The following is a 25,804-nucleotide window of genomic DNA, read 5'->3' as shown; positions in this document are numbered from 1 at the left end:
GTTAGGAACTCAGCTGAAGAGGCTAACAAACTTTCGCACAAGCTATTTTTAATCTGGGAAATAAGCTAATGCACTTATTCCCTCCAGCCACTGCTGCGACTTGTAAAAACAAAATATTCGCGGCCTTTGTAGTAGCCGTTGCGCAGGAAGTCCCTCGGATCGAGCCACACTGTCAGCTCGGTAGCACACGGGTATCGGTGAGGGCAGCCATGCTGAAGCCCAACACCCTGAGGATGTTACTTGGGTTTGGTCTTATAGATGGGTTTAGTCCGGGTCCTGGACTTAGGGTTGAGAAGACCCTCCTTGCGCTGCACTTCTGAAAAGACAAAAACAGTTAGAATACTGTAGTAATGACATCTAATATTTACGGAGCACTTTTAACTTCACGCAGTGTTTAAAAAATTCCATTCTGCCCAAGCTACAAACAGGCAATGTACCCCAGATTTGACTCTCAGTTGGTTACTGGGATTCAGAGCACATTTTCCCAAAGTTAAAGTGCAGCCAGCTAGTCACCTGAGTTCTGGGTCCCGGAAAAGAGGACTATGTGGTCAAGGAGAGGGATTTCCTCTTCCTTCCTATACATATCCTGAGACTGGCGGGAAAAAAAAAAAAAAATTCAAATAGAGCCAGGATCCAGAATCCCCATCCATTGCTGCACTGCTGTCTCCCCGCCTCCTGCACACAGACCCTACTCCAGCCCCGCCCTCGGGACGGGTGCAGGGGGCCTCCTGCCATCAAGCCGGCTCTCCCTGGCTGCTCCATGACACCAGGCTTCTCACTTCGAATCCTTCCGACTGGCTGCTGCCACCTCATCCTGCATTCGGTCCTCTTGTTCACGCCCTCGTCTTGCTCCTAGTGTATCTCCCGGCTCCCAGCTCCCAGCTCCTAACCGAGGCAGGCCTCGCTGAGATCAGAGACTAAGCCACCATTCATCTTTGTCAACTTCCCTCTCGATTCCTGTCTTCATTCACAGCTCAGAGCACAATGATTTGCCAAATATGAAAAATACTGACATAAAGCAAAAACAAATGTGTCTCCTACTCCGTCCAGATCTTCCCCATACCCAGCGTGCACAAGCCTCGTCCCTTTACCGTATGTAAGCATCCCTTCGCAGCCCATCTCTTGGGGGAAGGTGATCTCATGCTCCATCTAACACAAATATGACACTGCATGTGCCATACAAGTCCCACATTGGTCTCATTGCATTTTTCAAAGGAGCTGTCTGCTCACCCTAAGGAATGTCCAATTTATGGATTTTCCGGGGAAAGTGGTCAGGTCTCCCGCATGGCGTGCGTACTGCCAGGCTTAGGAGCCAACTCTCCTAAGCCTTGCAAAGCTTCTCATCCTCCACTTTTGAGCCCCCCTGACAATGACTCTGAAGGGGTATTTGGAAGGAAGGGGCAGGGTGGCTATGTTTGTGTAGGTAATTGTTTATAGGTTGGGGTATACAGTCATCCTCTACTTAAAACAATTAACACTTTTTCTATTCTGGATTTAACCTCATCCCCACGATCTTTATGGAAATCGAGAGAAACAAAGTCACTCATTCCATACTGAGGTAACCTCTCCAGGTTAACGCGAAAGCCTTTGGCATGGTTTGCATATTTCTTTTTCCGTAATCTGGAAAAAGCCTAGTTTGCAAGCCGTCAGGATAAAATTACACAGTGTAAGATGAAAATTTTTCAATCCATGAATACTATCTCATATACAGTCAAACGTAAAGCTAAAGGACTGTCACACTTGGAATAATCAGCATGTTACTAGTGGACAGTTAACAAACAGAGAGAAACTGAGCTCAGTCTGGTGACAGTACGGATACAGCGCACGTGAGCGGGAGGCTGTGGGGCACCGGCTAACCTACTGCTTTTGCTGGGGGTGTAGGTGAAGACAGGAGTGACCAAAGAAAACAGAAAGTAGCTATATTCCCGGTGCTACCCCTTGTACTAGCAGCTGTCCTGGGATGAGACCACAGGTGGAAGATGAAGACAAAAATCAAAAAATAGCCTCCAAAACTGGGGATACAAAGAACTGCTTAAATAGCATTAATCAGAGATAAAAAAATAAAGAGTTACCTATTTTCCTGTAGAATAATAACAATTCCCGTAGAAGAACAATTTTCATCATAGGAAATCCAACAAGTATCAAAAACTAAACTCAAAATTCCCCATAAACCTCCATCAACCAGAGACAATGTCTGTCAATATTTGGACACAATTTCCTTCTGGTCTTTTTTAAAAAAGAGTTTAAAAACGCTTTAAATAAGAGTTAAATAATGCTGTAAAAAAGTGTGTCATATCCTGTTTCCTTACATTTGATATTTAAATATAAGAACTCCCCATGTCATTATAAACCATTTTAATAGTGGTATAATATTCAAGTATATTAGTATAGCATTATTAATTAACCCTTCTTCCATGATTGGAGGTAGGTTGTTTCTATTATATACAATGATACATTGAACATCTTTGTGGATTAATCGTTTTTTCTATATTTAGGATTATTTCCTTGGACTAGATTCTCAAGGGTAAAATTACTCAGAGGTCAAAGTATATGCATGTTTTAAAGGCATATCCATACATACCTTCAAATTATTTTCTCAAAGAGCTATATGTCTATCCACCCACGAGTATCATCTGTAAAACGAACTACTTTGCCCCTTCTGATCAGCATTATGTTCTTTTGTTTTTAAAACTCTTTGCCAGTTTTAGAAGTAAAAATTGTATCTCATGTTAGTTTATTGTCGACAATTGTTAGTCGTTTGGGTTTCTTTTTTGTGAGTTGTCCAAATAAGACAGTAACATGGTTAAATGTATGTGCATTCCTGTGAAAAGTATGAACCAATAAATAATATTCTTCTAAGATATTTGTGACCCAAACAAGTTTCATTTCATTAGTAAAACCTTAGTAAAGCAAAATGAGAAAGCAAGCCTCACCTTTCTTTAGAGACTTTGAGGAACATTCTACTGCCTTGTTTTCTTCTTCTTCTTCCTCGTCTTCTTTTTCTTCTTCTTCTCCTCCTCTTTCATTTTCTTCTTCTCTTCGTCTTTCAGCCTCCCTCTCTTGAGACCTTATCAAAATATCCTCTACTTCCCTCTCTAGTTCTTTATTTCTTATGAGGGTATGATGAAGTTTCTCATTTACCTCCTCAAACTTCTCCTCTGCTTGTCTGGCTCTGCTTTCAAACTCTCTGATGTGGAGAAAGGCCAGAGAAAACACAACAAAACGGAAAGGTTTGAAAAAGTATCTTTCATGAATAGGAACACATAATCTAGAAGAGGCAGTAGAATTAGATATGTCCATCCAAAACGTACAAAGAAGGGAGGCAGCAGCATCAATCATTAACCCAGAACTGGGGTCCTGGAAGCTACTTGGATGGCGATATCAGAGTGGCAGTCATGCTGTGATTTAAGAATGCACCATATTTATGGGGCCCCTGGGTGGCTCAGTTGGTTAAGCGTCCGACTTCAGCTCAGGTCATGATCTCGTGGTCTGTGAGGTCGAGCCCTGCATCAGGTTTTGTGCTGACAGCTCAGAGCCTAGAGCCTGCTTTGGATTCTGTGTCTCCCTCTCTCTCTGCCCCTCCCCTGCTCATGCTCTGTCTCTGTCTCTCAAAAAATAAAATAAAACTTAAAAAAAAAAAGGATGCAACATACTTATAATTTCTTAGTGAAATCTGACTTTGGGTATTTGGATTTCTCATCAATAGCCAAGGAACCCCTTTTTCAGTAGCTAATTTTGGCTCCTCTTCATTGATGTGATCCACCATACTAAATCAATAGTCTCCTTTCTTTTCCAGTACCTCTAAAACCAGATCTGACAAAAAATAAAACCAATTCGAAACGTGCTTCTTAATTCCTAGAGTGCGTGTTATATGTCTACATGGCTGTGCTCTTCTCTTGGCACTCACAACCATCTTGACTATATCGCCCTTCCTACTCTTGGGGTTATGTAGCATTCTTTCTTGCAGAGTATTTCTCCCAGCTTCGTCTCTAGCTCATCTCTTAGAAACACGCTGAACAGACCCTCCTAACACCCTATTCCCCACATACACACACGTTCCCTCCCTCCATCTCCACCGTGGGCGAGGACGGATGTTCCTGTGGAAGCAGTGTACTTCATTGCCATTAGCAGAAGACTTAGAGATACCCAACCAACTAGTGAGGATAAAGGAAGCAGAAGAAACACAGGTAAGCCACGAAGTGTGGATTTCTCAGCTAAACCTCCTGGCCGGCAATCTTTGTTGTTACCATTGTGGAGCCTCATACTTACATCAGCTTCTCCTGTGTGCATTCAATTATAGCCATTGCTTCAAGATACTTTGGGGCCAGTGTGCCTTGACTAGCTGATTCTCTCTGACAAAGGAAATTAGCAGTATGAGTGAACGGAGAATCCCAACAGTTAATACTCTACTTCTTCAGAATGTTTTGGACTAAGCCTTCCAGAATATTTTTTTCTACTATCCATATTTATATAGTAAATGATCAAGCAGTCTTAACACCAAAAAAGAACAGGGACTACCTATGGCCACACAGCATACCAGCTTCCAAATTATTCATGCTACAGGTGGACATAAATTTGATTAGAACTGTGAAGAAGCAGGGAATATAATATCAACAAAAAGAAACAAGGAAAGAAGAAAAGGTTTAAAAATAAAGAGAAGGCTAAATGTGTTTCTGTAATAAATCAAGTTGATGATCAAGGAAATTAACTATTTTTCTTAAGAATTTACTTCACCAAGCACATAACATTGTAACATCCAATCAGATCTCTCAGGGCCTTAGGGAACTCAATAAATATCAAGGCAGTGAAAGTATGAAAAAAAAAAACCCCGCCTCTTTCATCTATCTTGACTCTACATACATTCTAGGAAACAAGAGAAAGGTAAAAGAAGGTATTTAGAAAACAAAAATTATAAGCATATTTTAAAATAAATGTGACATTTTCCCAGAACCGTACATTTTAAAAATTGAAGGATAGTTAACACACGATGTTACATTACTTCCAGGTGTACCGCATGCTGGTTGGACGAATCTATACCTTATGCTGTGCTCACCGCAAGTGTAGCTTCCATCTGTCACCATACGACGCTATTACTACGTCACTGGCTATATTCCCTGTGCTGTACCTCTTATTCATTCCCTTATTCATTCCCTAACTGGAAGCCTATACCTCCCACTCCCCTTCGCCCCTTTTCGCCCATAACTGTGTTAAAAGTCTCATTTATCCATGTTTCCGAACCTGAGGCGCGTAAAAGGTAAGCCCCACATTATAGACGGAAAGGGAGCTCTGAGAGGGTAGGCAGCCTTCCATCCACACAGAAGGATCTAGTGGGTTAAAGCAAAACCCTCATCTGGGCCTCTTCGTTCTCACCCACACGGCCCATGGCACTATGCTAGCTTTTTCTAAAGGAAAACCAGAGAAAAACCACGTGAAACATTTTCACTGTTACCCTAGCTCTTTTACTCTCTTCTTATTGTCCCAGTCACCTACTCTTGTCTTTCTGCTTTGCTCCCCTTTCTTGGGTAGTTTGTTTGGAAAGTAAATGCTATCATTGTCCAGCCTGGACCAGAAGCATGTGACAGCTGTGGCCACACAGCACGTGCCACTAACTTATTTGTTCTGTGAGGCCAAAAGAAAGGTGTTCAGGGCGGAGGCTTCTAGAACTGGAATTCTTCACATGGTTTACAGCTCTACGGAACAACTTTGTAGGTAGAAACCAAAGTAAACCAGTACTGTGCTCTGCGCACACCAGAGCCTTCAGATGTGCATTCGTTCAACGGATACACAGTGGAGCCTTGAACTGCATAGGCTTGAACAGTGCATGCCCACTTTTACATGGATTTTTTTCACAGTCCAGTACTATAAACGTCTTTCCTCTTCCTTATCATTTTCTTAATAACATTTGCTTTCCTCTAGCTTACTTCATTGTAAGAATACAGTACGTAATTCGTGTGACATACAAAATATGTGTTGACTGTCCGTGTTATCTGTGAGACTTCCAGTCAACAGTAGGCTATTACTAGTTAAGTTTCTGGAGAGTCAAAAGTTACATACGGATTTTTGACTGTGCAGGGAGTCAGTGTCCCTAACCCCTGAGCTCTTCAAGAGTCCACCGTATATTTAGTTACAGTGTGCGAGGAAAATGTCCCTGTTTTGACACATGCAAGTACAGATTAACGTTTTGTGGTCCATTTCAAATCCTTCCAGAGGAAATTCCTGTGGCATCCTCTATGTATGGCTGGTGGCAGCCTCCCCCACATCACCCATATAATGATACTGACACCTCAAGGCTAATCACAGACATGCCGTTAGACCCTACTCTCCTACGCCTAGCCTTCCTCTGGCTTCTGTGGTCTGTCACCCTATTTAAGAGAGACAAACACGGGCCTCGTGGCTCTTGGAAGTAATTGCATTGGACTTTCCTTATTTGTGCCGATCTGCTGTAGCTTTGCACTTAGTCTCTGACTCCAATTCTGTCTCTGGCCTTTTTGACTTGGTCTTCCTCAGGTTTGACTCCACTAATGGGCTTTGAATTGGACAATAGCTCTAGCCTGACACTATCTCAGGGAGGATCTTACTCCAGGCCTACTTCTTTGGGATCCAACTCCCAGCACTGACACAGCGCCGCAGCAGCTTTGGACATATTTTCTAGAACCACCAATCCAAGGGCCCTTCCCTGTTGCGGTTATAAAATACGTAAATTAGTCACTGCTCTGGAGTACGTGGTATTGTGAGAGGGAAACACACTTCTAAGGGCCACCTTCAGGCCAATGACAGAAGGGCAGAGTGTCTAATCTTATGTTAAAAATACTGCTGATCCCCCCAAATCTGGTGCCTGCTCATCTTTCTGCAGGAGTTCACAGGTGATCCAGCAAAATCTCCTATCATCCTCATACACTTATAACTCTTTATGGACACCCAGAACCTACGGTGTGAAGATGAGTCTGAAAGAGATCGTTTCCAATATCTTGTTTGTTGGGGTAGCTGAGCTGTGGCCAACCCTACTCATGCGGTCAAGAGGAAGCACTGGGGGGCCAGGGTAGCTCTGAGCACTTTTGGTAGCCTCGGGGGGAGCTTGCCGGATTTAGTCATCCCACGTCTCCACCAGCCAGCTGAGATGTTACAGAATTCTGGCTGCCTGTCCTACAGGAACAATGTTGGAATGATTCTGATTCAGAAAGGGCCACAAGGGGTGCGTTGCAGCAAGTAACCAGAACTGACTGAACGGGGCTGCCTCCGAAAGCAGAGGAGCCTTCTCCCAGGAAGGACGGCAGCAAAGCCAGCACCGCCTACAGGGATCGCTTGGTTCACCAGTCCATCAGGCACAGTGACAAATTAGATGTGCCTGTTTCAGACGGAGCTGGCCACGTTATGCACACAGGGCCTGCTTTGAGTACAGTCCTCACGAATTTCCACAAAGCCCTAACTCCTGGCTAATTGAGGAGCGTTTGAATAGTGGACGGTCCAGCCCCATGTGGTAGACACTAAGGCATTGGGTAACGGTATGAATGAGGCTGTGGTTTACCAGGTCAAGCCATCAGCCTCCCCAAGCTGGTGGTGACTTATCACCACCCCTGTTGAGATATCACTCATATCTCAACCCTCAGAAAATCCCACACTGGTGTCATCTGCAGGAGGGGATACTAAGAGTAACTGGAATTCTCCATGCTTAGGTCACTAGCTTCCCAAGGGTCTGGCGCTATTTCTCACTAGAAACTTGGGGCTCCTCGATCTCTTGGAGCTCTCCAGTTTTACAACTCAACTCCCAGGGACATGACAAGTTATACCTGCACACCACAGGCTTTCTGCTTCCCGATCCCTTCCTTTTTTCTTGCCTTCCCCAGGGTTAATCAAATGTACTGCCTCCTGGGAGTTGTGTTTTTAGACCAGCAAAAAAGTGCAGCTGCTTGTTAGGTCTGGTGCCTTGAACCTGTATCCCTACAAAATGGTTATTTATGTTCTTAGAACCAGAGACTGTCAAATAATAATAATAATAATAATAATAATAATAATAATAATAAATAAATAAAGGAAACAAACAAGCAAACAAAAGCAAAAGAAAAACTTACAATAGAAGATTTGAAACCTTAAAGCACCCTCAGGGAGCCCTAGTACTTTTGTAAGTGACAGGTACACTGAGCCCAGGCCCCACCTGTTCCACCTGGCCTGCAGCACAGTCCAAGATGGCGCTTCCCCCAGCTCCGCCTCCTGCCCCAAATCTCTGACCTCACAAGCCAGTTGAAGGAACCTTCATTCTCTGGGCACCCACAGCCCCAAATATCAACCTTGTCTCTGCTGGCCAAGCACAATTAGGTCTCTTCTGTTGGAGCACCTGGTGATCCCTTTCCGCCTGCGAGTGTTCCAGCCACCACCACATAGGATGAATGTGATTCTTCTTTACCTCCAGGAACTTGCAAATAATTATATACCCGGCTGGCATTTTGCTCCATTCCCCAGACCTTATAGTCAACGAGCACGTAAATGGTTCAATCTTCAGTGATCTATAGTAGCAGCATTAGCAAACTTCCAGAGCCTGGAGACAGACTTTCTGGGCCACATCGTCCCAGATGAGCTAGTCACATGGCACTGCACCGTGTCAGATGGAAAGGTGGTATCCTGGAGCAGTACCCCCCTCCCCGTCCTCCCACTGCCACCACCACCAAAGACAAGCTCTGTACCCCTCAATTTTGCCCCAGGCTATAGGCTGTTTTCCTGCCTGGTTTGGGTATCTCGGAGACTTGACGCTGACTCCTAGCCTACACAGCACAGCAGGGGAGAAAATCTGAGGCAGGAAGGCCTTGGGTGGGATTGGTGGGGTTAGAAGATCAATCGGTGGTGCCCCTTCCTTATGTGTCTCACGGCACATGACTCCTGACTGACCCTCCACGTGATTTCCCGCAGTTCTTCCTATAAGATTTGGAGCCTACTTCCCACAACCTCCCTGGACATATACCCCTGCAATCGGCCACACCTCTGCCTTAGTCATCCAGCTCCTGCCCAGCCTGACCCTCACCACAGCCCCACTGCACCCACCTGCTCAGATGGACCAAACCTCTGACAGTGAAATGGTTTATTACTGTGGGGGTGAAACTGGATTCGATATATGGATTTCTGGCACCACCACCCCCCGCCAGGAAAATGCACAGTATAAACATACACACAAAACGCTACATACCATTTTGGGGGATTAATGGGATGAAGGCATGACATCCTGTACACAGAGACATGCCAATCTAGAACTGACTTATGTCTACCACGGTCCTAGAACTTTCTGTGGAGGAATCTTAAATCTATTTTCCTGGGGCGCCTGGGTGGCTCAGTTGACTAAGCATCCGACTTTGGCTCAGGTCATGATCTCATGGTTTGTGAGTGGGAGGCCCACGTTGGGCTCTGTGCTGACAGCTCAGAGCCTGGAGCTTGCTTTGGATTCTCTGCTTCCTTCTCTCTCTGCCCCTCCCCTGCTCATGCTCTCTCGCGAGCTCTCTCTCTCTCTCAAAAATGAATAAACATTAAAAAAAAATTTTTTTTAATCTATTTTCCTGCTGAGTTTCTAAAATTTCCAGTTTCCCATTAATTCTTGTGGTTGGAAGTATATGGTGATCACAGTTCTCAATAGAATCTGAATGAATATTCTAAAAAAAAAAAAAAATAGGTCAAGTTTTGACCAAGATATTGTGAAATTAAGAAAGTCAATGAAATGCTCATTTTAAAATGAAGTTTAGGGGCACCTGGGTGGCTCAGTCGGTTGAACGTCCTACTTCGGCTCAGGTCATGATGTTACCACTCATGGGTTCAAGCCCCACATCAATCTCACCACTGCTGTCAGCACAGAACCCGCTTCAGATCTTCTGTCCCCCTCTCTCTCTTCCCCTTCCTCGCTTGTGCTCTATCTCTCAAAAATAGATAAATCTTAAAAAAAAAAAAATCTTTAAACTGAGGTTTAAAGAAGAGAATGAGAAGTTTTTATAAAGTTAAGGTGAAAAACAAGAGTTTTCCAGGGATGATGCTGGGAGGAAAAAAAAAAAAAACCCTGAAAAATATATTATGTAGGAGCTCCTTGTCCTCTTGGAGCTAAAAGTTATGTCAGATCCATATCATTTTTACATACCGTTAAATTTCCCGGCTTTTTTCTCTAGTTTTGAATCTCCGATTTGCGTTTCAGATACATACCCAGGAAGAGAATACATCGGTTTCAAATAGAGGTTTGGTATGAATGTTTTCATCTTTTTCAATGATTCTAATGAGTCTTTCCTCTTCTCTGGATGTTGAAGGCTTCTAGGGCGCAGAAACACGAAGGTCCCTTTAGTGAGCTGGTATGGGACACAGTGACAGGGCAAGTTTCCTGGAGGAATGTCTGAAGCTTTAATTTTCCATTTGCTCTAGTCACTCAACGAGCATTTTGAAGACTTTAGAGCAAACACTGTGTGAGAAATTAGTGGGGATGGGGAAGCGGAGACCAGGGGGGAAAATGTGAGAAAAACAAAGAGGATTTCTCCCAGACCCCAAGAATTCATAGCACAGTGGGAGAGATGGCCCAGGAAATAATTATGGTATGCCAGATTACTGTTAGCAAAGAGGTGGGTTCCAAAAGCTGTGTGCATCCAGAAAAGAGCCCTGAATTCTGCCTAGACCCTCAGGTAAGTTTTGAGAAAGAAAGTGATACCTGAAGGTTGAACAAGAGTTTGTACCGTAGAGAGGAAAGAGCCAGGACTAAGGCCTCAGAGGTGGAGAGGAGGGAATGCATTATACAGTTAAAAGGTATGACATTATTTAGTGGCCACATAACACTGTTTTCCATTTATTTTGTGTCTTCCATATGCCAAGGACTGTAGCAGAAATGACAGAAAATGCTGGTCCAAAGAAGCTTGGGTGTTGTTATCATATTTTTGTAGTGCTGTCCAGCATATACAGTGAGTAGAGGACCTAGGTCACAGCCTGGAGTCATACCAACATTTAAACTATTCACAGAGAAGAAACATCAGGGAAGTAAGTTAAGACAGTACAGAGAATGTTAGGTGATCACGAGTGCTAAGAGCCAAAGACAATAGTCAATCCAGGAATCAGCAAAGGGCTCTTGCCAGACTAATCTGGGTTTGAATGCTGGTTCTGCCACTTACAGCTATCTGACTTAGGGTAGTCAGTCAACCTGAGTTTCAATTTTCTTATCTGTAAAACGGGACAATAATTTTTACCTTGAAGTTGTACTGTGTAGATAAGAGGTAACATGTACAGAACATGTAGCTCACAGTAGGCACTCAATTAGTGGTGGTTATCGTTGCATTTTCATCATTATTATAAGTGCCCCAGGAAGGGTTGTTATTACTACTAATGCCTCAGCAGGGGTGGGGACAGGGTAAGGAGAAGGAAGGTGTGGGCCTGGGAGGAGGGGAAAGGCAGCCCAGAACAGGAGCTGAAGAAGTGGACACATAGAGTTTACATCACTGTTTGAAAAATCTGGCAATGAAAGGATAAAGAAACAGCATCAGAGTGAAAGGCAGATAGTGTAGGAAATAGGACAGATGTGAATGAGGCTGATGGGAAGCAGGTGGATTTTGAAAAGGAAAAGGACGTTCCTTCTGTGGAAAACAAAGAGCTGAGGGTGTCTGCGGGTATGGCTAAATCTACAAGAAAGGATGCAACTTGATTTATGCCAGATGATCTATTTCTATTTTCACTAGTACCTCTAAACATATTCTTTGAAAACACAAAGGGAAAGAAAGGATAATACTAAACATCTTACCTCTTCTTTCTCTTCTTCCTTTTCCTTCTCAAGTTTCTTATCCTCCATACTTTCTCCTTCATCTTCTCTAAAAAGCCTGTCTGTTTCAGGCTCAATTAATTCTTTTACAAAATCCTGTGAGATAAAACAATAGTATAATTATAGCTTAGTGTATATTAATAATTGAGTAGTATATACCAATTATTCATTCAAAAGTATTTAATGCATACTTATCTTCCAACTGGATACTGTGCTGGGCATAAGGACAAAAAAGTGAATAAGAATGGCCTCTGTCCTTAAGAAGCTTACAATTTAGTGGACAAGAAAATGCTATGGATACATATAGTCACATGGTAGGAACACCTAATCCAGATCTGGTAGTGGATAGGGGTGAGAGGGTTGGTCAGGAAGGTTTCCTGGAGGACATAATGTCTGAGTTTCTTCTGGAAGGATGAGTAAGGGAAAAAGACAGTTAGCATGGGGTATTCTAGGCAGAGGATGCTGCATGGGCATGATTGGCTCTTGAGGAGAAAGTAGTTCAGTAGGACAGAAATTTAGGGGTAGATGGACAGGAGCACAATCATAGAGGAAGGGCTCCAGTGGCTTTTCAGGGAAACAATTTAACCTGAAGGCAATGAGGTGCTGATAAATTGGCTGATATGTTTTAATTTTAAAACAATCACTCTAGCAACATGAGAGTAGATTTAAAGAGAAAGGCGAGAGAGAGAGAGAGAGAGAGAGAGAGAGAGAGAGAGAGAGAGAGGAGTGAGGGAGGGAGGGAGAAAGAGAAAGAAGGAAAAAGGTGAGAGTAGAGAATGAACAACACAGGGTTTCAGAAATGAAGAGGAGGGTAAGGATTCAAGAGGTTATTTAGGAGTTAACTCTTACTGCTTGACTAATTCGATGGATATGGAATGGTTAGGGAATGGAAGCATCTTGAATGATACCTGATGTATGGTGTAGGCCACTACATAGATGATAATACCATTCACAGAGATAATGAACAAAGTTGCATAAGCAGGTATGGGAAGACAGATGAGTTCAGACTCAGCTATGTGACTTTGAGTTACCACTAAGATATCCAACTGGAAATATTCAGTAGGTTGTTAAATATACAGATCTAGAGTTTAGATGGAGGCATTTGGGCTAAAGATAATCATTTAACAATTATTTAATTGAATTTAGTTGAAGCCAAGAAAGTAAATTACATCACCAAAGGAGACCTTGTGAAGTGTTAGGGGACGAGGTCTTAGGACAGGAACCTAGTCACATAAAGGGCTAGGGAAGAAAGACGAGCCCCCAGAGAAGGCCAGAAGTCATGTCAGAAGTCTGAGAGGTCCACCAGGAAAGCCAAAAGAGGAGAAAGAAGGAGTCAACAGTGTTGAATACCTCAAAGAAGTCTACACAATGATCGACTGAAAAATGTCCTTCAGATGTTCACAGCAACGATGTGTAAAAAACAGAAGCTAGACATTTCTGTCTTATTTCACTTAGCATTATACCCTCTAGATCCATCTGTGTTGTTGCAAATGGCAAGATCTCATTCTTTTTTAAGGCCGAGTAATATTCCTGTGTGTGTGTGTGTGTGTGTGTGTGTGTGTGTGTGTGTGTGTATCCACACGTGCATACATGAGTGTGTATTATCACATCATCTTTATCCATTCACTTATCGACGGACACCTGGGCTGCTTCCATAGGTTGTCTATAATAAATAATGCTGCAATAAACATAGGGGTGCATATATCTTTTTGAGTTAGTGTTTTCATATTCTTTGCTTAAATACCCAGTAGTAGGATTACTTGATCACATGTAGTCTGATTTTTAATTTTTTGAGGAACCTCCATACTGTTTTCCACAATGGCTGCACCAGTTTGTATTCCTACCAATAGTACATAAGGGTTCCTTTTTCTCCACATCCTCACCAACACTTCTTGTTTCTTGTGTGTTTGATTTTAGCCATTCTGACAAGTGTGAAGTGATATCTCATTGTGGTTTTGGTTTGCATTTCCCTGATGATGAGTGATGTTGAGCATCTTTTCAAGTATCTGTTGGCCATCTGAACGTCTTCTTTGGAGCAAAGTCTGTTCATGTCTTCTGCCCATTTGTTAATTGGATTATTTGGTTCTTTGGTATTGAGTCGTAGAGATTCTTTATATATTTCAGATACTAACCCTTTATCAGAGCTGACATTTGCAAATATCTTTGCCCACTCGGTATTTCTCTTTTAGTTTTGTTAATTATTCCCTTTCGCTGTGTAGCTTTTTTCTTCTTTTTTATAGAGAGAGAGCAGGTGAGCAGTGGAAGGGGCAGAGCAGGAGATGGAGAGAATCCTCAGCAGGCTCAAGGCTCACTGTGAAGCCCAATGCAGGACTCAGTCCCACAACCCCAGGATTCATGACCTGAGCCAAAATGAAGAGTTGGACGCTCAACCGACTACGGCACCCAGGGGCCCTGCTGCACAGAAGCTTTTTATTTTGAAGTAGTTCCAATAGTTTATTTTTGCTTTTGTTTCCCTTGCCTTAGGAGATGTATCCAGGAAAACGTTGCTATGGCCGATGCTGGAGAAATTATCTTATGTGCTCTCTGCTAGGAGTTTTATGGTTTCAGGTCTCACATTAGGTCTTTAATCCATTGTGAATTTATTTTTGTGTATGGTGCAAGAAAGTGATCCAATTTCATTCTTTTGCGTGTTGCTGTCCAGTTTGTAATTAACATTCTTATACAGATATATCATATATTAGAATTATCAAATAGACTACAAAGTTATATTAACCTGTCTAAAGAAATAAAAGATTGAAAATATGAATAAAGAGACAAAGATTACAAAAATGATCAGACTCGAAAAAGAACCAAATAGAACTTTAACAATTAAATTTAAAAACTGAACAGAGCTCTTTCTCGACTCCATCTTCGTGGTCGTGGCTGCGGTGGCCGTCGTCCAGTGGCCGACATGCAGCTTTTTGTCCACGCCCAGGAGCTACACACCCTCGAGGTGATCGGCCAGGAGACGGTCGCCCAGATCAAGGTTCATGTAGCCTCTCTGGAGGGCGTCGCTCCAGAAGATCAAGTCGTGCTCCTGGCAGGCACGGCCCTAGAGGATGAGGCCACCCTGGGTCAGTGTGGAGAAGAGGCTCTGACCACCCTGGAAGTAGCTTGCCGCAGGCTTGAAGGTAAAGTCCATGGTTCCCTGACCCGTGCTGGGAAAGTAAGAGGGCAGACTCCTGAGGTGGCCAAACAGGAGAAGGAGGGAGAGGGGGAGGGGGAGGGGGAGGGGGAGGAGGAGAAGACAGGCCGAGCCAAGTGGTGGATACTATACAACTGGCACTTTGTCAACGTTGTGCCCACCTTTGGAAAGAAGAAGGGCCCCAATGCCAACTCTTACGTCTGATGTAATCCTGGCTTTCCCCAATAAAGCCACTTAGTCCAGTCAAAAAAACAAAAAATAAAATAAAATAAAAACTGAACACAAAGGTTTAATAGAAGATTAGTGAACAGGAAGGTAAACCAGATGAAATTATCCAGGATGTAGTGCAGACACAGAGAGATAGAAAATACGAAATAAGGTTCAAAGACATGTGCATAGGTTCTAATACATATCCATTCAGCCAGAAAGAAAGGAGAGAGCAAATATAGTAGAGACAATATTTGAAGAGACAAAAACAGAATTTTCCATATCTAATTCAAGATACCAACTCAAAGATTCAGGAAACCAAGAGAATTAACAGCAAAATTTAAAAAGAAAAGGAACTCCACCTTCAGAACGTATCAGAGTGAAACTGCAAAATGCCAAAGATAAAAAGATCTTCAAAGCAGCCAGAGAGAAGAGAGGGTTAACTTCAAAGGAACTGACAGCTGAATTCTCAACTGTCACTTTGGTAACAATAAAATCCAGAAAACAGTAGAAACAGTGTCATCAATGGGCTAAGAGAAAATAATACCATCCTAGAATTGTATGCCCAGCAAAAAAAATTTTAAGAATGTGAGTGAAATAAAGACATTTTCAGACAAACAAAAATTAAGGTTGCCTCCAGTAAATCCTCACTAAAGAAAAATGTAAAGGTCAAGGCAGAAAGAAAATGATCTCAGGCAGAAGATCTGGGATGTATGAAGGAACAATAAAGAAATTAAAGGGGCGCCTGGGTGGCACAGTCAGCTGGGTATCCGATTCGGCTCAGATCATGGTCTTGCGGTCCGTGAGTTCAAGCCCCGTGTTGGGCTCTGTGCTGACAACTCAGAGCCTGGAGCCTGCTTCAGATTCCATGCCTCCCTCTTTCTCTCTGCCCCTTCCCTGCTTGTACTCTCTCTATCCAAAAAAAAAATAATTTTTTCTTAATTTTTTTAAACAGAAGAGGATGCTTACTATTGCTACCACTATTTAACACCTAATTGGAAGAATTACCCATTGAAATCAGACAAGAAAAAGTGATTAGAGCCATAATAATTGAAAGAAAGAGGTCAAATTATCTCTATTTGTAGATGATTTGATTAAGTATCTGGAGAACCCAAAAGAATCTATTGAAAACTACTGAAAACAGTAAGATAATTCAGTAAAGTCACAGAATACAAAATTAAAATACATAGATCAATAACATACACACAGTTCTCAATTATAAGATACAATGGAAAAGAAGATCCCATTTAAAATAGCAGTAAAAGGGGCGCCTGGGTGGCTTGGTCGGTTGAGCGTCCGACTTCGGCTCAGGTCATGATCTCACGGTCCGTGGGTTCGAGCCCCGCGTCGGGCTCTGTGCTGACAGCTCAGAGCCTGGAGCCTGTTTCAGATTCTGTGTCTCCCTATCTCTGTGACCCTCCCCCGTTCATGCTCTGTCTCTCTCTGTCTCAAAAATAAATAAACGTTAAAAAAAAATTTTAAATAGCAGTAAAATAAAACAGTCAGACCTAAACCTCACAAGAAATGCACAAAATGAGTAAACCATAAAACATCATTAAAAAGCATTAAAAGTAGACATCCTGTATCCCCCATTTTTGGATACAACAACCCAACAACATAAGTATCTCTGCTCTAAGTTAACATATAAATTTAGAATGATCCCAGTTTTCAAAATTCCTATTTTTTCTAGAGGTAGATTATAGAGTTCTATAGAAGATAAATAAGCAAAAATGGTGAAACCCTGAAGCCCATGAAAAAGATCGGTGAGGAGAGCTGACCCTACCAGATATGAAAATGCACCATAATGCCTCAAAAATTAAAATATTGTGGTGATGACCCATGAACAGATAAATAGAAAATAAATTCCAGAAACAGACTTAGGTTGAATATCACTATTTTCAAATGTTAGAAAACACTACAACATGGACTATTAGAAACAGTACAATGTGGAAGACAAATCCACCTTGTTCACATCAACCCAAAAGGCTGAACAGGGCCAGTGAGCAGAAAAAGTTACAAGGAAATGTATTTCATCTAGTTCAATAGAAAGAATAACATTCTACTAGTGAGTGCTCACCAAAACAAATGGCTAATTCTGAAAGTAGGTCTCTGCCACTGCAGATGCTCAAATATAGGCATAGATCAAGGATGGGTGGTAATGCAAAGTTTCACACATCTGATGTTAGGCTGAATTCAATCACCTTTAAAATCCTTTCTGTTCCCTATGATTGTGCAGAGCTCTTGAATTTAATTTTTTCATAGATCTGTTGCGTAACCAAGATCACGTCTGTGTTACTCAATTTTCTGAAATCATTCAGTGGCTAATTCAAAATAATTCTGGCCAAGATCTGGGCAGCAAAGAAAAATAAGCATTTGTAAAAGGTGTATAATTTAGAAAGGTGGTGTTTCTTTGGTGTTTCAATATAAAACGCAAGTCCCACAAGGCGCCTGGGTGGCTCCATCCGTTGAGTGTCTGACTTCGGCTCAGGTTATGATCTCAAAGTTCGTGAGTTGGAGCCCCGCACTGGGCTCTCCGCTGTCAGCAGAGTCTGCTTCAGATCCTCTGTACTCCCCTCTCGCTGCCCCTCCAGCACTTGCCTACATGCTCTCTCTCTCTCTCTCAAAAATAAATAAACTTAGGGGCGCCTGGGTGGCTCAGTCAGTTAAGCGTCCGACTTCGGCTCAGGTCATGATCTCTCACTCTGTGAGTTCGAGCCCTGGTTCGAGCATCGGGCTCTGTGCTGACAGCTCAGAGCCTGGAACCTGTTTCAGATTCTGTGTCTCCCTCTCTCTCTCTCTCACCCTCCCCTGTTCATGCTCTGTCTCTCTCTGTCTCAAAAATAAATTAAAAAAACGTTAAAAAAATTTTTTAAAAACTGTCTAAAAAATAAAATAAAATAAAATAAAATAAAAAATAAACTTAAAAAAAATTTTTAAGACACAAAAGAGAGAGGCCAATGGGCTGGGTTAGGTGCTCAAGAGAAGAAATAACCTTAAATGGAAGACAGAGCCTGAAGGGGATGAGGAAGTGTGCACACAAAAGCAGACCAGTCTGAGGACCTGCCTCAGGATGTGACAGGCAGCTCCCCTCTGAAAGCCATCCTTCCTTTTATGAAGGAGAAAGCAAAATCATCCACTAAGAAAGTGAGGAGAGATACTTAGGTGGATGATTTTCTCCCTTAGAAGGGAGAAGAACTACTAATGCTCTTGGCCAGGGACCACATTCTCTTCTGGTAAATAAGTGAGGACTCAGAACACTGATAGGAAAAAGTCACTGAAACCTTATCTATTGCAATACAGGATGAGGCTGAATAATGATCAATGTCAACACATGGCAAATACCTCTTCTCCAAACAGGTACTCCTTTTCTTCCGGTGTCAGTAACTTTATTATTCTGCCTTTAAGCCCAGAAAGGAGGTGAGAACATGTGGTGATCCACTCATGACATTCTCTCTGAGAAGAGATCAAAGATAATTACTAAGCAGAAAAAATCAGACTGTAACAACTCATTTATTCACTCCTTCTATCGAGGAGCTGTTAAGTACAACTCTAAATACAACTCCATTCAATTAACTTTTTATCACTTCAAAGATCTGTGCAGAAATGAGTCTCTATGAACACACACCTGAAATCACACCATCTCTTATCAACAGGATTTGGGGATCTGGGTTGTAATGGGGCAAGCAGCTGTGATGTGCCATAAAACCAGACGCAGAAAGGCTGCTGCATTTACTACAGGCAAACAGTCTGTCCCAACAAATGTTTCGCAGCTGACCAGGTCAACTGTGATTGCATAGCAGTAACAATAGAAATAGCCCACATTTACTTGGCTTTAATTATAGGCCAGACTCTGTTCTAAGCACGTGCAATATTAATTCATTCAGTATGTAATATGTGCTATTATTTTTTATGAGGTATAATTGAAATAACATTACACTGGGAACAAACTGATGGTTACCAGAGTGGAAGTGGGTGGGGGGATGGGTGAAATAAGCGATGAGGATTAAGGAGGGCACTTGTGATGCAGGGAATTGTTGAATCACTATATTGTATACTTGAAACTAATATAATACTGTTATGTTAACTGCAATTTAATTAAAAACTTAATTAATTTAAAAAATTAAAATTTTAAAAAATGGATTAACCCCAAAACAAATGCACACACAAAAAATAACATTATATTCGTTTCAGGTGAACAACCTGATGAGTCAATATTTGCGTATATTGCAACATGATCACCACAATAAGCCTAGTTAATATCTGTCACCATACATAGTTACAAATTTTTTTCTTGTGATGAGAACAGAAATATGTATCATTATTCTTCTCATTTTTTTGATGTAGAGACTGAAGGACAGAGCAATTGATCATCTTGCTCAAGGTCATATATATAGTTAAGCAAAGCACTTGGATTTTAATTCAGGCGGCTTGATCAATCTTGAAAAAGAACAAATTTGAAGGATACACACTACTGGATTTCAAAACTTCTTCTATGACCATAGTAATCAAGACCGCTTAATAATGGTGACAATGTCAACAAACAGATCAAGAGAACACAACAGAATGTCTAGAACAATATCCACTATGGATGACAGACCACAGTGAGTATTGGTGAGGAAGTGGCCAGGGGGAACATTCATACACTGCTGGCGGGAGTGTAAAATGGTTTAACCACATTGGAGGATAGTTTGACAGTTTCTTAAAACGTTCAACACATACATACCATGTGACTTAGACATTCCATTCCTAGATATCTGCTCAAGAGAAATGAAAGAGATGCATATATACATGAATATGCATTAAAGCTTTGTAATAACCCAAACTGGCATTCAAATGCCCATCAACAGAGAATGGATAAATTGTGTATTATCCATATAATGAAATACTACTCAGCACTAAAAAGCATGCAATTTTAATAAGAGCAACAATATGTGTGATTCTCAAAATAATTATGCCAAGTAACGAAGTCGGATCAAAAAAGTACACATTCTGAATGAGTCTATTTATATATTCTAGACAATAAAAATAATCTTTGGTGTTAGAAAATGGATCAGACCTTGCATGGGGGCAGGATGATGCTGGAAGGAGAGATTACAAAGGGGTATAAGGAAACTTTGAATGTGTTAGATATTTTCCTTTTTTTAAATAATAATCATTTTATGGGTGTATCCATAATTTAGAAATTACCAGACTGTACACCTTAAATACGTGTAGTTTGTTGTAATACAAGTCAACCTAAGAAGTCTGCTAAAACAAACAAACAAAACAAAAGGGGAAGATAGTGTTACCTTCATCTCATTCAGTTCATGAAGATCCTTAGTAGGATTTTTTTCTAAGTGACCTGCTTTATTCAGAGCCATAGCTGTTACCATCCCTTTGCAACAACTGGAAAAAATAAAATAAAATAAATAAAAGCACACACACGCACACACACACACACATAGCATGACCTATTTATTATTGGTTCCTCTTCTAAGTGTTTTAAATTCAGATACCATGGAAGTTTACCATAATAATTAAACTATTGACTCACGAAGGAAAATAATCTGTCTCTCAGGTTTCTCACCCTTGTCCTGTTCCTCCTTTTCATTCTTCTCACTCTTGACCATGGGTAACATTGAATGAAAATAAAAGCTACTTCCTGAATTTGAAGCAATTGTACTAACATATGCTTCCTAGTTAAAAAATTATAATTTTTCAGACCTTATCTGTATTTGATAAGAATCTTCTAGCTTTTCAGATATAGGGGTTTTTTCATTTGGGTTTTCTTTTTTTAAGAGACGTTTCAGTTGGTGTTTGGTGAAACTAAATAGATTTAGTGAATATAAGTGTACATTCAGTTTTGCATGGAATTACATAGGGAATTACAAGCTTCTTCAAAAATGCCCCCCTGCCCCCGCAGTGTGTGCAAACATGCAAGATGTATCTTATTAACGCAAACAAGTGGGCCTTTTTCGTTTGATTTGGTTTTCTTTTTACTAATTCTCCCGTATAAGTATACACTTCCCAACTTGCCTATGGTAACACTGTGTTCAAAAGAATTCTAAAGCCAATGGGAAAACACTAAAATCACATATTTCAACCGGGCAGTGTTGAAGCTGGTTTAAAAACTGAACTAATATTTCTTTCAAGGTTTGAAAACAATCCCTGATTGCTGCTACCTCACCGCCCTTATCTCCTCTGCTTTATGTCACATTTAATCTTCAAAAGGACAATAATAAAATAATCAGATAGTTTCACCTGTTCAAATAGCTTGAATATTGCGACAACTTTCTGGCCAGTGCGATTGCGTCCAGCTCTAACTTTGCAACTCTTACATCATGTTTCTCAGCACTTTCCTTTTCCAACTTTGGGAGAGTGTCTTGGTCAGTAAAGTCAGGCACCATTAAAATCAGCAAGCTTACCATCCACTGGATCATAGATATATGCAACTCATCCATCTGTTAAAACATGATTATAATATAAATGACTTATTTTAAATAAATCAAACAGTAAAAACCATACCAAATGTAAAAATAGGAAGCATACCTGTGTCTAACTTGCAACAACACTACCATTTTTTTTTTTTTGAGGGGAGTAGGGACAGAGGGAGAGGAACAGAGAGAGAATCCGAAATAGCCTCCACACGCAGCACAGAGACCAAAACAGGGCGCTCGATCTCATGACCTTGAGATCATGACCTGAGGGGAAATCAAGAATTTCCCGGGAGTTCAAATGACTGAGTCGCCCAGGTGCTCCAACAACACTATCATTCTTTTTTTTTTTTTTTAACATAATTTATTGTCAAATTGGCTAACACAGAGTATGTAAAGTGTGCTCTTGGTTTTGGGGGTAGATTCCCATGGTTCACCACTTACATACAACACCCAGTGCTCATCCCAACAAGTGCCTTCCTCAATGCCCATCACCCATTCTCCCCGACCCCCCCATCCACCCTCAGTTTGATCTCTGTATTTAAGAGTCTCTTACGGTTTGCCTCCCTCCCTATGTGTTTGTAACTATTTTTCCCCCTTCCTTCCCCCATGGTCTTCTGCTAAGTTTCTCAAGATCCACATATGAACACTACCATTCTTAATGAAATCAAATCATCACTACTCAGCTAGGATAACCTTGTTTTCTTTTGCTCATTATACTACATTAAACTACCCTCTTCCTCTTTAGTTTGGTCAAAGGTATTAACCCATTAAAGCTGCAGTTCCCCAATTGTGCACTAAGACATTGCAGAGCTCTAAAGTAAATTCTCAAGGATGTCGTGGGGTTTTGTTTTTTTTTTTTCATTTTTTTTTTTCAGCGTTTATTTATTTTTGGGACAGAGAGAGACAGAGCATGAACGGGGGAGGGGCAGAGAGAGAGGGAGACACAGAATCAGAAACAGGCTCCAGGCTCTGAGCCATCAGCCCAGAGCCTGACACGGGGCTCGAACTCACGGACCGGGAGATCGTGACCTGGCTGAAGTCGGACGCTTAACCGACTGCGCCACCCAGGCGCCCCTGTCGTGGGGTTTTAAATTCTTGAGGGAAATAACAGTGATGTGTGACACCTATCAGCACAGCATGAACTTGACATAGTTCACAGTTTCAACACTGGATGCACTCTATCACTTTATGACATCTTTCCTTGGCAAAGCTGGTTTTATTGGTGGTTGTGTGGTTTAAAAAAAAAAAGTACTTTGGGAAAATCGAGGTTCAACAAGAAATGAGGGTGGCACCGTCCCATCAGGTTTCAAGATTAGAGAAGTTGTCCAGTAGTTAAGTGCATACATTGTATTAGTAAATAATGTTGATTAAATGAGAATAAAAGGGTTTCTTTTTCTTTCAACATATGTATATCTAAAAAGTTAAACTAAAACATTAAATTTTGCAAAGCTTATTTGAGCAAGCAATTAGAATCAGGCCGTGTCAAAACCAAAAAATGGTCAGGGGCATTCTGCAGGCAGGGGCCAGGAAAAATATTTTTATAGAGAAGACACTGAAGCAAAGCAATGCAATTATTTAATTGACTGTAACTCAAATGTTGCCTTATTTGGGAAATGTAGTTAGTTGGCTCTTGTGACAGATGTTCCTGAGTTCCATTTTTTCATATTCAAGAAAATCTAGTTGCCTGTTTATGATCAGTCCTTGAGTTTTGTTTTCTTAGATTCAAGTGTACTGACTCTGGCTTTGGTTTGTTTACAGAGGCTACCAAAGGGACCAGAGCTACGCCAGTATAATGGCCTCCTTGTTTAACTATTTTAACACATATTGCTTTTCCAAAGTTACTAAGTTATTAGGACACAAATATTTGTAAGTTGTTCGAAACTATCTACTTAATAAACTGAACCGTGAGGGGTTTCTTTTGGTTTAGGAGTGCGAGAACACTGAGGCACAGGCAGCAGTGGGAACCAGTCAAGTTTTGGAAGTTCTGCATTATGGTGTTTGCTGAGGCTCGGTCCCAGACATAAAATGTAGAAAACATCATGAAATGCAAATGTCAAACATGCCATACCCTTCAAATGCCCTATCCCCATTCTCTGTTTGATGAGTCCCTAAGTATTCTTCCAGGCTTACACATGACCTACTCTGAGAAGTCTTTTTAACTTCCACTGGCTTTAACTTGATCCTTTCCCCATGTTTCTATACTGTTCTGTACACGTCTATTAGAATTGTTCGCACATCTGTCACCTCAATTAGCCTATGCGTCTCTTTAAGACATGGACCATCATTTTATCCCTCAAAACCACACATAGTACTTGACAGAGAATTAAGTGCTTAATAAATGTTGTTAAATGGACAAATAAAAATCAAACTTGGGAGCCTAGCTGGTACTAAAACCCAAGCTTCCCACCTCGGAAGGAAAGGTTGTTAATGACCTAAAGGAATGTTGATGAACGTGTTTTTATAACTTAATTAACACATCAGGAAAAGGGCAACTCTTCCTGACTTGTGATTTCACAAGTTAAAGATATTTCCCCCCACATTCACAAGCTATACCCCTGCTGCTTCTCAAAGTAAATAAATTCCTAACTGTTCTTTCCTATATCAATGGCCTGGATTTATACCCTCATTCAAATAACTAATTTTTGCTTACATAAAATATTAATTGATCCTTGAACTATCCCTAATAAACAAACAGAAACATTATTATCTTCATTTCAAAGTTGTATTGTAGAGATTAAATGGTAGAATCTAGGGCATGCTGAATTTAGGTTCATAGCTGAATTTAAAATTAGAATCAGGGGCGCCTGGGTGGCTCAGTTGGTTAAACGTTGGGACTCTTGACTTCAGCTCAGGTCATGATCCCATGGTTGTGGGATCCATACTCAGCATGAAACCTGCTTAAGATTCTCTGTCTCTATCTCTTTCTCTGTTTCTGTCTCTCTCTCTCCCCTGCACACTCTCTCAAGAAGAAAAATAAAGTAAAATAAAATTTAAAAATAAATATCCATACAAATCATTTGAGTAATTACATCACATAAGTTCCCATTTTGCCCTCCCAACCTCCTGCTCCAATTGGATAGTTATGACCTAATTTTCCTTTTAAGAAAACTCCCAGCCAAGGCAAAATATAATTTCACAAACCCCTACAAGTACATACTTGGTGCTGAAGTTCAATGTTACCATTGTTAATCTCATTGCCTATCTTCAAAAGCCATTGTTGAATCATGTTAAATATTTGTGCTTGAAGCACCCTGAAGGAAAAGTCAAACAAAATAAAGATAAGTGACTCACATAGAGTATAAAAGTTAAACTATCAGCTAAAAGAAGGGGTTTTATTTCACCGGACCTAGTAAACTCAGGTGTTGCCAATTGTTTGAGAATTCAGGAAAGGTGAACCAAAACCTTAAATCACCTGGTATAATGGCTTATTCATTGTCATCGCCTTCCTAACTCCATGCAGGTAGCAACTGGCATGATGCTCTTGGGACAATGTAGATCTTACCTTCAGTGCTAACTCTCTACTGTAGAAACTCACACTCCTACCCTTTACATTCACTTCTAGGCAGTGAGATCACAAAGTGAGAAAAATGAATTTTAAAATTCTCAAGAGATCAGTTTCCAACATGACAGTGTGAGGAGCAAAGCTGATCCACTCCTTAGTGAACCTGGGTGAGAACTGTTAGAAAAACACAACAAAACCAAACGACTGAAAGCCTCTGGAACAAACAGCAACTGCAGAAACATGTGGTCAAGACAATCTGTGAAAATTCAATAAGAAAAGCAAGGAGAGTCTACGGTATTTGGAACAAGACTCTTCTCTCTCTTTCCCCTCGGTGCTCAGTGAGGCAGACACTCCACTCCAGACTGCTGGAGTTATGGACACTGAGCTCCCTCATCTTCCAGTTCCCAGTTGAGGGCTTTTTTCCTGGAAGGAAAAGGACATCCAAGGTTTCTCCTCAGACCCCCACCCCCACCCCTTGCCTGTCGCTGAGGCTAGGTACTGGGAAAATGCAGTGGAGAAGTGAGGATTCCCTTCTGTCCAGTAGAAAGCTATGGGAACTTACGAGCCAGAATCCGTGTCTATATACGGAGGGATGGTACCAACAATGTTTAATGAGGCATCCAACTGAGATATTATTTCATTAATTTTTTCATTAAGTTCCTCGTATTCTTTAAGATGCATTTCAGGAAACTCCAGGACACTTTCCATCTTGAAAGAACAGAATTCAAGAGAACTAATCAAACTTGAAAGAATTTTAGAGATACCTAGAAAAGTGA

At 41.2% G+C, this 25,804-nt stretch overlaps 1 protein-coding gene across 5 annotated transcripts in view; it reads right to left on the bottom strand.

The window, feature by feature from the left end:
* Positions 1-25,804, bottom strand: part of AXDND1 (axonemal dynein light chain domain containing 1) — a 96,488-nt gene continuing 70,684 nt past the window's right edge. For all 5 annotated transcript variants that reach the window (XM_047840239.1, XM_047840240.1, XM_047840241.1 and 2 more), the window contains 10 exons: positions 25,591-25,792; positions 24,684-24,777; positions 21,351-21,550; positions 20,399-20,495; positions 18,453-18,563; positions 11,741-11,854; positions 10,171-10,275; positions 4,270-4,352; positions 2,934-3,187; positions 1-316 (listed from right to left, as the gene is read on the bottom strand). In XM_047840239.1, coding sequence (XP_047696195.1) covers positions 237-316; positions 2,934-3,187; positions 4,270-4,352; positions 10,171-10,275; positions 11,741-11,854; positions 18,453-18,563; positions 20,399-20,495; positions 21,351-21,550; positions 24,684-24,777; positions 25,591-25,792 — 1,340 coding nt within the window. In that variant the 3' untranslated portion in view covers positions 1-236. The remainder of the gene's footprint in view (positions 317-2,933; positions 3,188-4,269; positions 4,353-10,170; positions 10,276-11,740; positions 11,855-18,452; positions 18,564-20,398; positions 20,496-21,350; positions 21,551-24,683; positions 24,778-25,590; positions 25,793-25,804) is intronic.

Source organism: Prionailurus viverrinus, chromosome F1 (assembly GCF_022837055.1).
Source record: "Prionailurus viverrinus isolate Anna chromosome F1, UM_Priviv_1.0, whole genome shotgun sequence".
Taxonomy (NCBI): Eukaryota; Metazoa; Chordata; class Mammalia; order Carnivora; family Felidae; genus Prionailurus; species Prionailurus viverrinus.
Note: the sequence above shows the minus strand (reverse complement) of the source record. Positions and strands in the feature narration are given on the sequence as shown.